Consider the following 12380-nt stretch of genomic DNA (forward strand, 5'->3'; position numbering starts at 1 on the left):
TAGTCAGTGCGTTACCCCAGCAATGAAACCAGATTATGATCTTGGAGAAAATGAGCGTAAGTCTAGAGTAAACTACTCCCCTGACCGGAGCAATAGAGGTGCGAGTGCCATGTGCTCTGTCCAGCCCAATGTGACAGCACCCACGTACTTGCCCCTGGCCTGACTCCATCTCCTCCCACCAACATCCAGGAAAACCCGTGCCCAGAAAGCTCCCCTTTGCGACCACCTGCCTATTTTGTAGCAAAGCACATATCTGTTAGCAGCTATTATCAACAGATTATTTGGATCGAACACTAAAAAACCCATTATTTTCTTGAGCAGATTGCTGTGAGTGCAATCTCTCTTTCCCACCACCTCTTCCAAACCATCCCCTCCCTTTCCCACAGGCCTGTATGTAACTTACAAAATGAAAACAGATCTTAAAACACAGTGAATTATTTTATCCACTCCATCCCTTCTATCTCCCATCTGCTACTCCAGCCTTTTGCTTGGGGTGCACTACAATCTGATTTTAAACATGAAGCTGACACTGTAGTCTTTCTCTTCAGCTGAAATCTGAAAAATAAAAAGCTACCCATGTACACATTTTATCACAGCAACAGATAAATCTATCACAATAACCATTTTGACAGATAATAAAAAGCAAAAAAATATTGAGGAGGTTTACAGCAGTTTAATGAAGGCTCTTGTACCAAATCTTCAACTCAAAGTTACAGTCAGTTATTGAAAAAAATAACTTACTATGAAAAAGCTGATGAGAATTGACCACCTAGCCAGGGAATTAACTGCGGTTTGACGCTGTGCTTATATACTCACCACACAACAGAAACAAATTTAAATCACCACCAAGGTACACACGATTCACTTCCATTCTGTTTACAATTACATGTATTCAGCATGTAATTTAACCTCTGGAAGTTACTCTGAAGAACACAGAGGTTTGTTTTTTCTTTTTTAAAACAATCACTGGAAATAAATACCATTTAAAGAACACACACGGAGTGCAATAAAACGGACACCTAGGCACTGGTACAGTCTAGTCTTCTTCAGCCCTCTACAAACTACAAGACAAGAAGTTTTAAACCACAGATGGAGTGGAAAGCGGGGCAGAGCTGTACAAGTAGCACAACAGATTATGTACTACACAAGAGCACATCTGCAAAAGGTCCCAGGAGGTTTTTGTTGAAGATGCAGCGTATCCACACCAGGTATATTGTGAAGGGCTTAATGTTTTCTGAGAAGGTGTGATTCTGATGGGACAATATATAAGGCATGTAAGTGTTTTCCCCTTGCTCTTGTATCCACACTTCATATTTCACTTCTCTGACCTTGAGATACTTCAGGTTCCAGGGGATCTGCCAGGACACAGCAAGTTTAGCTTCACTAGTGCCCTGGACAGAGGCTTGACACTTGGCATCCCTCACTTTGCCAGGGTAGAGGCTACCAGACCACTTCTGCTTCTTGGGTCCAGGCTTAGACTTCACAGTCTGCCTGATCACATGGATAAGAGAGGGGATGTTCACCTTCGTGTCCTGGTAGGCACGGAACAGCCACTCGGGGTTGCGGCAGCAGAGGTGCCGTGGCACCTCTGTGCTTTTAATGATGCGCTCTTGCTCAGCCTTGTCCAGGTGAGCAATCCCGCCCTGATCCCAAGGTCTGTCTGGGTAGGTAACGGTGTCTTCCCTGTCAGTGTTCTGCCAGGCAATGTACTGCAGGTCCATGCCAGGAAGGGTTGCCAGGGTTTTGTAAGGGGTATAGTGTTCAGGGTTGATAGCATAAGGAAAGAGCTCCACCACTGTGGCACCTCTTGGCAAGAAGAGAGACATGACTAATTGGGCCCCATGCATGCTGACCAGCATGGACGCATTGCTGATCAACCGGACGATGTCAGAAAATGAATGTTCCTCCAGAGAGACGGTAATGGTTTTCATCTGAAACTCTTGAGCGAGAGCCAGGATTAGTTCTGCCTCATTTAGGATAAGTCTGTTGATTGTTCGACTGAACACCACGATGTACTCCTCACTGGAGCTTTCCTCCAAGCTGACGTTCAGCTTCTGCGTCATGAATTTGCTGAATTGCCTGATCTCATTACCAGAAACCAAGATGTTAGCCTTTGGCCCTTGTGGCTGGACAAATCCGTACTGGTACCAGGTGGTGATTTTGGACAGTCCCACGTACGATTTGGTAAAGCAGAGGAGCCTGCCCAGGGTTTTAAGCTGCTCCCTGAGGAGTGGCTGCTTGTTACTCAGTAACTTGTAGAGGTCAAAGTGAACACCTTCACTCCACCCTTCCATGAAGAAGAGCCGTGCTTCCAGATCTAAATCAGAGAACTGCTGCATGGTGTAATAAATGGGGAGGAGGTCATCATGAAAGACGTGCATCAGGTTGTCTGGGTTGAACCTGTTAGCGATCAGCGCCACATCAGGCACGAAGACCGGCTTTGGCATAAATTTCAGTGCAGCAGCTGGCAGCTCCACAAAGTTGAAGTACTGGGTGTTGTGATCTTCCACCGAGGAGAGGTCAAGCAGAGCTGGCTGGAACCTCCGGGAGCCGAGGTTAGGCAGCATGACCGAGGAGTTGCTGTGAAAGTAGACAAACTCCTCAGCCTCGGTAGAGTAGCAGAGGGACTCAAAGCGGCAGATGCGGTCGGTGTGCATCCTGCCAGTGCACACCATCCTGGTACCATCCTCCACCAGTGCTTGGAGAGCTGCATGGTAGTCAATCTGAGCCTGAGAGAGTTCCTGAGATTGACGCGTGAGGACCAACTCCTCTTCGACCATGAAGACATGCTCTCGCAGTTTGATGTACTTCCACAGCACAGCAGCGAGGACAGACACAAGCAGGGCATTAAACACAGCTGCTATGTTCATTCTGTAGTTAGATCCTAGCAAGATGACAGGTGGGGAATGCAACAGAGAGGGAAGACATCGTTAACACTCCTTGACATGGTGAGGGCCAAAGACCTGTGGAAAATAAAACAAGAAAGGAACCATTTAAACATCAGGTTTACAGCTCCACCATAAATCTCATTTTACAGACTATTCAAGAGAGTTTATGCTTTTTTCAGTAATTTTCCCCCTCCCAGGGAATGAGGAAAAGAAGAAGAGAGTACCAAAGCACTACCCAAAACTGAAAAAAAAACCAACAAACAAAAAAATCCCCAAAAGCAAACAGAACCGGGAGCTGCTCTACATGAAACCTTCCTCTCTCATTTTCTTTTCTACCCTTTTGGAGAAGAGAAAGTAGAATAGTTTGAGGATGAGCTCTATGAAGCTTTGTCAGAAAAAATAATGGTATGTTCCCTGTGACTTTGACTCACTCTGCTCTTTGCAGGCGAGTCCAACAGCAAGAAGACAGACAGCAGTGCGATCTCACACAGGGCTTACGAGACCTAGCTCCTTTTCTTGATTTGCCATAGGCCTTTTGCACATCTGCAAATACCCAACTCTGCCTCTCGCCTTTACTGAGCGGATAACAATAGCACAAGTGGTATTGGCAAGTATAGATTTTGCTACACGTCATTCCAATACGAAATGCGAACTGGTGAACATAACATTCAACTTAATTTTCTTGGGGGGGTCAGGGAGGACTTGCAGGCCTACAGACTGCCCTATGGCATACATCCAGGTCACTCAGTCATTTCTTTGGCTGCAATCCGAGATCAAAGGCTAGGAGCTGCCATTGTCTCCCAAAAGAAATATTGGCATGGGAGAGAAGAGAGCTCTGCTTTTCATGGGAGGAACTGATGTTTTCATTAAAGCAATCAAACCTTCATTTAGTGAGAGTCTGACTTGCACTAGCACATCTAACCCTTACACAAATGGGAAGGTAACATATTTGAATTGTTTCTAGTGTTGGTGTTTTCCCATCCCAGCCTGAGAATCTCTTCTGTGCTGCTCCAAGGCCTCCCTGTTTCTTTTTGTGTTATGGGAGAGATCCTGTCACTGTTTTCTATGTAGAAACACTACTGGCTTATATCAGAGTATTGATTATATTTTCAACTATAAACTTCAGTTGAGATATTAATCTACCTACAGTATTTATGGGCTCCAATTTTCATTATGCATCAAGGTTCACTGCTAGTCAGGCTGTAAATAACTGCAGCCATGACTCATGGGGAACTATAGGAAGGCAAATTTCTGATTGGTATATACCTGATTAGACTGTTCCTAACTGCAGTTTTTAAAGGTAGCAATTTAAACTCCTTTTAATGCAAGTTTGGAGAGAGGGGAAAAAACGCAATGTCTCAAGCCCATGCTCTGACATCCCAAGCAATAGTCCCTTAGCATTTACCCAGAGATGCTTGTTTTTATATGCTAGAGTGGAGGAAGACAGCAAGACATATTTAGGACCAATGCAAACACCTTCTCTATTGTCAAGGGAGTTCTTCTGAAAAGAGATATTGCAGCCTCAAAGCTTGATCCTGCAGTCTGGTACATGCAGCTTGGATTGAATGGAGAACCATTCACAGCATTCAATGAAGTTAGAAGAGATCCCTACAGCTTGTGAGATCCCAATGGCCTGCAGGATCCCTGTCTTCGGAAGAGCTGCAGATACGTGGGAGGCTGAATAATGCCAAAGAAATGAGTGCTAGTTGTAAACCACACAGATTGAAGAGGTGGTCTCTGGGGATCTGAGCAACAAATTCATTTCAATTTCAGAGCAGCTCTAGCTACTCAAATGAAATAGAAATGAAGTCCACCTCCTTTGGCAAGTGGTCTGAAAAACTGCCTCATTTAGCAGCCCTGTAAAAGCAAGCAGCAAATTAAAAAGGTGTTGTTTTGATTTCAACCATGGAAAAGGAAATGGAAAGGGACCTAGAGTGGTCATCTAATTACCAGGCAGGATCAGCTCTCCCTAAACCACTCTCAAAAGATGCTTATCTATCTCATTCTTAATACTCATTCATCTCTTCAGCCAGTCTTTAGCAATAAAGGCATGAAGTACTGTGATAAACTAATTTCTAACTCAGCCTTTGTTTCCAACACAGCAATTTAAACCTGGTCTTGTCCCAGGTGCCACAGATATCCTGCACCAATGAGTGATGGCTGTCACATCTATGTTACAGATGTCACACATGTATAACACCTGTTATATAGGGGATCACTGCTGCTCCTGATGGCTTTGCAACTGTCAACCACGGCTGTTCCATGGACAGCCTTGAATGGAAACCTACTGGGGACAGTGGCAGATCACTCAGTTAGGCTATGCTAATGCAACCAAATGAGTTTTCAGGAAGAGAAATTTTTGATGGGGACAAATCTTACGTTATTTTCTTGGCACTAGACTTCCAAAGCTTCATTTCACATCTTCACTATCTTTGAAAGACGTCTAACAATACCATCCAACTCTCCGCATAACTTCGCTACAGACCTCTCTTCTTGTGAGCACAGCTTTAAATGACTTCAGCAGCATCGCCACAGAAGGACCGAGCCCAAGCAGCCATGTGCAAAGCCTGCTAGTCAGTATGTGAAGACCACCTTTAACAAACAAGTCTTCTGCCACAAGCACACACTTCAAACGAAGGCCAGTCTTCGGGCATTGTGGAAGTTAACTACTGCAGGTCAGTTGAACAAAGCCCCTGCAAGTTCAATGGAGTCAACCCAAGTTGCAAGAACAACCTGGCAGAGGGGGGGAAGCACATGGCCTCTTTATTATTGCAGTACAGTAGGGAGAGTATGTACGTGTGGGTGTTTCAAAGGCTTCAGAAGCCAGCAGTCCATAAAAACACCACTGATACCACCTGCATTTCACAGGCATGTCGGTGGTGGAGAGCTGCGCTGACCATTACAAACCCCTTGAGCCAAAAAGGCCTCCTTGGAAACTGCCTGTTCTAATGTTTCACCCCTCACTGATTTGTTCTCTCCCCTCCAGCCCCAAGGGAGGGGCATAAGAGGCACTTCAGAGATGCAGCCTGATGGATGCAGCCAACGTTCAGAGGTTAGCAATTTTCATTTCAGACCCTGCTACAGCAATACCCGCTAAATGACTACAAATGAACAACTTGTCTTTTTAATAAAAATCACCTGCAAGGCTCTCCTCCATCTCTTCCCTCACTGCAGGTCTTTCACTTCCCTGCACTTAGCTGAAGTGAGTGTATGTGCTTTAGCCAACCAGGTGTCAGGACTGAATGTTAAAAGCTTGCAATGCTGAAGGAATCCATCTTCATTCCTATTCCTCATTGCCAGTTCATAAATCCTGGTTCATGCTGCTTGGCTGAAAGCTGCTTTTGATGGAAGCAAACAAGGGGACGTGGACAGGAAGGGGTGTTGCAGGCAGAACTAAAAGGAGAATTTCACAGGTACTCAGGGAACAGTCTTGATTCTTTTCCTGTTTTCCCACATTTTATCATCCACCTTTTTTTAATCTGACACTTTCAGTGAACACAGAGTTTAGAGAACTGAAATCTTTGGTCCTTCCGGGAGTGACAGAACATAAACACTAGCAAACCATCCTGCTGTTTGCTTTTCCATACCCAGGAGAAGCTGCACCAAAGGCGTAAAAGCAAGCAATCACTCTCCCTGTCCCCTGGTTCCTCAGCTCCCCAGGCTGAGATCAGTCATTAAGTGTTGTCAGCAGCAGCAGTCCTGGGATGGGAAACTTTCCCAGGAGACAGAAAGTAATTTTGAAATAGATGAAAGCATTTAGTCTTCCACCTGAAGAGAGCTGCTTCACAATAAATGAAACTTTAATTACTAAATTTCTCTCACAAAATAGGTCTAAAGCTGCCATTCCCCTCCCACAGTGTCATCAGAGAACATCTTAAGAACCGCAACGCGCTTGCAGAAGTGGCAGGCCAGACACTGCTACTTTAAGAACAGAGTCTCCTGTGCTGTTTCTTTCTACATAGAGGTCAGCTGTTCACATCCCCAGTTGCCCACAGACTGTCTCCTCCCCGTCTCTATCACACTTATCCACCCTCTCACTTCCCAGTGACACTGGGATAACCACGGCTTTGCTCCATGTGAGCAATGTGTCCCAGTTACCAAGGAAATCTCATGGACTGACTTTTTTTTACTCTCTGCTTTGAAACTCTAAAGCACCATCCTTCAGCAACAGAAGATGTGACAGCTAATAGACTAGAGCCTAGCTGGAAAAGACGTGCACGTAAATGCAGCACAGAGCTTCTTACTGCCAAGCTGGCAGAGGGCAACAACAACCCATGGGAGAGGACAGGATGCGCCCTTGAGGATTCACAACAGGGGCAGGCTGCAGGGGAGGAGCGAGAGTGAGAGAGGGAAACAGACGTGGCAGATTTCCCTGGCAGTGATGTTGACAGGGCATCAGGGCAGCTGACTTAACAGCACCACATGGCTAAAGACAGGGAGCTCAACAAACACGCTGGCATTGGGGCAGCTCAAAACTTTGCAAGGGAAATAAGAGTATGTCCTGAGGTTTGCAGCTCAGTCACAATGGATGCTGTTCCAGAGGCTAAGAGCCCGTGGGAGGGACTCTATTTTTGGTCAGCTTATCTTTCCTCTTTTTCCAAAAGAACACAGGCATGAAGAGCTTACCCCATTCTCTTCCTCCGCCATCATTAACTTAGCAAAAGGGTCACAGCTTTAACTTCTCAGCCCAGCTACTGCTGCTCTAACTAGCACTGATTACTGGTGAGCAGGTAGACTTCAGGAGCATGTATCTGGTGTGTTCAGCAAGCACCTCTGGCAGAGACCTCGAGCATTCTGCAGGCCCTTAATACTCTACTGTAAGTTTGGACACAGTAACACCTTCCACCTGTTAGCTGCTGGTCATCTGATGTTAAAGTCATCCTCAGAAGTGGGAAAGTAACAGGAAGCATAGATGGGGAAGTTGTTCTTCATTGCTTGTTAACATGTCCAGGAGATCAGAGTGGGTGGGATGGGAGAGATTAATTTCTACTAATAGGCAGTTGGCATAAAGGACTATTTGGATTCATTTAAGAGACAAGTTCTGTTGTTCTTTTTTTAATTATGAAGCTGGAGTAGGATGAATCGCTACTTTAAAGCTATTAATATGATGGGCAATATTTTAAATCTCTTCAATCTAGTAAGACATTGGGAGAAAAGCTACAAAGTGCACACAACAAAAACCAAAAAGACACAAACATGCCGTACTAAGACCCTCAGGGGAACAAAATAAGAGCTTGATTTGGGAGAACAAGGGTCACCAGGGTGAACAGCCCATCTAAAAGGGGATCCACCCAGTCCTGCAGGTATTAATGAAATGAGAAGTGCTTCCAAGCTTTTGTCACCAACTGCCCAAGCATTTCCAAGTCAATGCTCAGTTTTCCAGAGCTACAGCAGGCTAAAAAAACCAAACACCTCACAAATGGAAAAAAATAGCATGAAGGACACGCGCTTCCAGAAAGCATTACCACTCTGTGCACAGCGAGAACTGCCATGGAGGCCAGCTTGGGTTTGGCCTGGCTGACCAGCTCCCCACAGAGCCTGCCAGTGGTGGCAATGGTGCCCAAGCAGAATCATCTCCGTGGTTCCTAGAAACACAGCACAGCTGGAACTGGGCTGGGACTGTTCCTGCGGCAGGACAGGGCAGGAGTCAGGGCAGAGCCACATGAGTAGGAAACGGGCAGGGGACCCTGACCCCCCTTCTTGTTATGGCAACACAGTGGGAGGGGTGGGAGCAGATATTCCCTCCTCATGGACATTTTTCCCATTAGCACTCCCTACCCCCAGATGGCCTCTTGCTAGGCTGGCTTTCTAGGACCGGCACAGGAAAAGTAAAGCATGCAAACATGGTATTTCACACTCACCCTGCAAAATGTCTTCTGTTCTTTCTCCTATCCCTGATGCAAGAGGCTTAGCTAAGGATGCAGTATATGTAATATGTACAGTTTTAAATACCTACTTCATACATGCTCAAAGCAGAAGTTCCTAGAAGGCAACTTTCTGACTGGAAGGAGGGGGAGTTAGGATTTGGCAGCCAAGAACTGGCTTTTATTCTCATCTCTGCCACAGATTCCTGCAGAGCTACAAGCAATTTAATGCCCACAGCCCAAAAGGCTGTTATCATCTTATTCACTGTATTTGTTTAATGAGATATATGTATCTTTCACAGTACTTATCACATTAAAGAAAGGTTGGAACACTGAATGATTGATATACTGGAACATTTTCTTTGTAAAAAGCAGCCAAGCGTAGAAGTGCTGACTTTTTTAACAGGCAAAGAGCAGATTCTTGAAGGGACCAAACCAGCAGTTAAAGATGCAAATACCATTAATGAAGCCTTATACAAAAAGGGGATACGAAGAACACGATTACCTTAGCTTTGCAGCCTCATGTGGAATTTTAAATATAGAACTTTATTCAGAAAAAATAAAATCAAACCATTTTTTTAAAAACAACTGTCTCACAAAAACTTTAGGTATCTATAGACAGTTGTAATCAAAACTAGGTTTATCTTTAGTTTTTATGGTTTAGCATAAATCAGGAAAAGAAAGCAAAACTGCAAGTCTTTCTACACAAGACTGCAGCCAAAGACAATGAGGCTCTGTGAATTGGTCCCTACTGCAAACATACCTTCAATATGAACAGGAGAATACTGGTGCCTACCGGACACCTTCCAGTTGTGCTTACAGATGGAAAAATCTAAGTTTTCTTCCATTTAGTTTCAGAGGCTGGGATTAATTTGATTAATTTGAGAGCTGGGATAGGAAGAAATCCAGCCTGACTTTCAGGTTGACTAGCAGCCATTGATTTAGTATTTGTTGGTACTGCTGTCTTGATCTACAAAAGAACATGTTAAAAAAAATCCAACGCTAAGCAGTCAATGCATATAAGCGAACCACAAAACTGAGCTAGAAGTATGAAACTGAAAAGAATACTTCTTGGGCTTTTAAGGTCCACATTTCCAACATGTCTCCTCCATGCAGAATGGCGTGGAGTATGAAATCCTTTCCCCAAACAAAAACTAACCCTGATCTCCAGAAAGTTCCCCTAAATAAGATGTATTTCTGATAAACAAGCTTGAGGTGGGAGATGTAAGAAAAAGGAGCTGAAAATGAAAAAGAAAAAAAAAAGTATTTCTCTCAGCCTTCAAGTCTTCACTTTCTGACAGTCCCAAATCTAAAGATGAAAACCCAAGGACCGCAAAATAACCATGGCTAGACAGAGGGGGAAGCTTAACAGACAGAGTTCATTCCAGCCGGTCTTTGTTCACCCAAGTATCCCATCGAAACCTATCAGGTTATATTGGCATTAACAGCACTGTCATACAAGTAAAAAACCTCTCCTTTTGCCTGGTCTCTTGCTGTTAGCCTGTAAGCAAGATACCTTTGTCAGAAGCAGAAACGTGTCAGAGAGCAGCAGCTTTATCTTACTTCAGTGGTCTACCTAAAGCAAAGACGGAGTAGGTGTGCCAGAATGGAAAATTTACTAATGCTGCTAAAGTGAATTTAAAAGAATATGATGCAAAATCCCAAAGTACTGAACAAGATGAGCCAATCCAACTATGCCTTTGAGCTTTAGCTGCCGTTTGTTATTTTCTTTATTTTATTTATCCTTTCCTTCTCTATTCTCCAACAGGAAGAGTACCTGTGTTATTTGGATACCGGGACTGATACTTAGCAGCACTTACATCTTGAGCTCTCCCTGCTTCTCACAGCACAGTGCCCGAGACTGTGTGCTACAAATCTTAAGCAGGAGCTGAAATTATTCGGAGTACAGCGCATCCAAAAAGAACAGCGAAAATCACTCCTTAATTACCACAGGCTCTGTATTAGCATGTTTTTAGGGGAGGGTAAAAGAAAACTAATCCCAAAGCAGCACCTGTCCAGTAAGAAATAGATTTCTAAAAACCTACAGAATTTAGTCCAGATCAAAGATGTTTTCCTGTGAGACTTTTGTTTAAAAATGATAAAGCAAACCACCAGTCAAACAAAGAGGGACTACAAAGACCTGGGATCACAAATGAACTACTGACCTCCTTCCCACACATGCACAGCCACAGAGGAGAGATTCAGTGTGAAGTTGCAGGGGAGGGGGGGGGAGCAAGGAGACAACATCAAAAAACATGCTAACAACCTTCCCCCCACCCTCCCCGAAGTACGCTGTATCTAGGAGTGCCAACAAAACTGAATTCAGAGCCGTATGTGATCAGCACAGCAAACAGACCACAGTTACAATAACACCCAGCAAAGAAACACAGTAATTCAGAGCACCTGCAACCTTTTTCATCTTGGAAGTACTACTGCTGGTAGATTACTATCGCTGGTACATTAGTGTTTCACACATGCATGCATACCTGGTGTTGCTAAATAAAAGGAAGTGCTATCCGGTGCCTCTCTCACAGGAGAAAGAAAAAATAAGACACCTTAAAGCTACGTTTTGCAGGGGAATGAACACTCTCCAGTCCTCTTCTTTCCTCACCAGCATGAAGAAAAATTAAAAATCGTATCTAACAGCTCTCAGCACAGTAACCCGTGCACCATCTGCAGACTGAACTACCTTTCTCCCCCAGGTCTGAGCATGCTCTGTCTGTCGGCAGTGTCCTATCGCTCCAGCTGGCTCACCTCAATTTGTTAGCCTCCCAGAGGTCAGCCTTGCATGCAGGATGATTTGCTGCAGTATTCCTGCAAATCCCCAAAGGGCGGCCACACTGAAACAAACACCATCGTGCTGTTTCACAAAGCTGAGCATGTCTTGGGAGACAGACGGCAAACTGGTTTGGTGGGGGACGCGGTTTAGAAATCCTGCTTTTAGATATTATTAACGTCACAACTACTTCAAACACTTCACAAAAAAGTACAAAACAATATGAGAGAAAGGAAAAAAATGCCCCTTGCTAGAGGATATGAAAGCCATTCAGTGTGCTTTCTAGCAATTCCCTTGTCACCAGGGAAGTAGTTTCCCAGCTGCGACGGTCAGCAAATAGCTTAGTATCAAACAAGGCTGTGAGTGCCCTCTTTCAGAGACCCAGGGAACCATATTTTCAAAATTAAGTTATCTTTTACAGTGGAAACAGTTATTCCTAAATACAGAGGCTCAAAAATGAGCCAGGGCTTCTAAGAGAGTATCTTACTGTATCCAAGCTGAAGGTCATGAAAGCAAACGTGTCTTACACCAATCTTAGCAGAGCTTGAGGCTGTGGGGACTGAGCAGTGTCTTGAAGATGGCAAACTAGGCAGTACTCACTGGGAACATTTCAAGTCCTAATCCTGCAACTGGATCTACACGTGGGATCAGAAAAGCAGCCTGGTTCTGCCAACAGCACTCACCAAAAGGCTCATGGCAGGAAGTCACACCACCGAACACTGTTATTAGGGGTGAGATTCCAGCCCTGTAGGGACATACTTGCAGATAGATCACAAGGAAACATATAAAGCTTGCTGCAAATGTACTGTCCATGTATTTGCAGGATCCATCTTGTTGATTATCTGGGAGGCT

The 12380-nt window shown here is 44.5% G+C and overlaps 1 protein-coding gene across 5 annotated transcripts in view; it reads right to left on the reverse strand.

The window, feature by feature from the left end:
• Window positions 1-653: 653 nt before the first annotated feature.
• The window catches only part of POMGNT2 (protein O-linked mannose N-acetylglucosaminyltransferase 2 (beta 1,4-)), a 30863-nt gene continuing 19136 nt past the window's right edge, over window positions 654-12380 (reverse strand). For 3 of the 5 annotated variants that reach the window (XM_064444166.1, XM_064444165.1, XM_064444164.1), the window contains one exon: window positions 654-2963. In XM_064444166.1, the coding sequence (XP_064300236.1) occupies window positions 1134-2870 (1737 nt within the window). In that variant the 5' untranslated portion in view covers window positions 2871-2963 and the 3' untranslated portion in view covers window positions 654-1133. Of the gene's footprint in view, window positions 2964-11238; window positions 11469-12380 lie in introns of those variants that run through there. The other 2 variants (XM_064444167.1, XM_009506923.2) reach the window with 2 other exon arrangements.

The sequence above is a fragment of the Phalacrocorax carbo genome, chromosome 2, assembly GCF_963921805.1.
Source record: "Phalacrocorax carbo chromosome 2, bPhaCar2.1, whole genome shotgun sequence".
Lineage (NCBI taxonomy): Eukaryota > Metazoa > Chordata > Aves > Suliformes > Phalacrocoracidae > Phalacrocorax > Phalacrocorax carbo.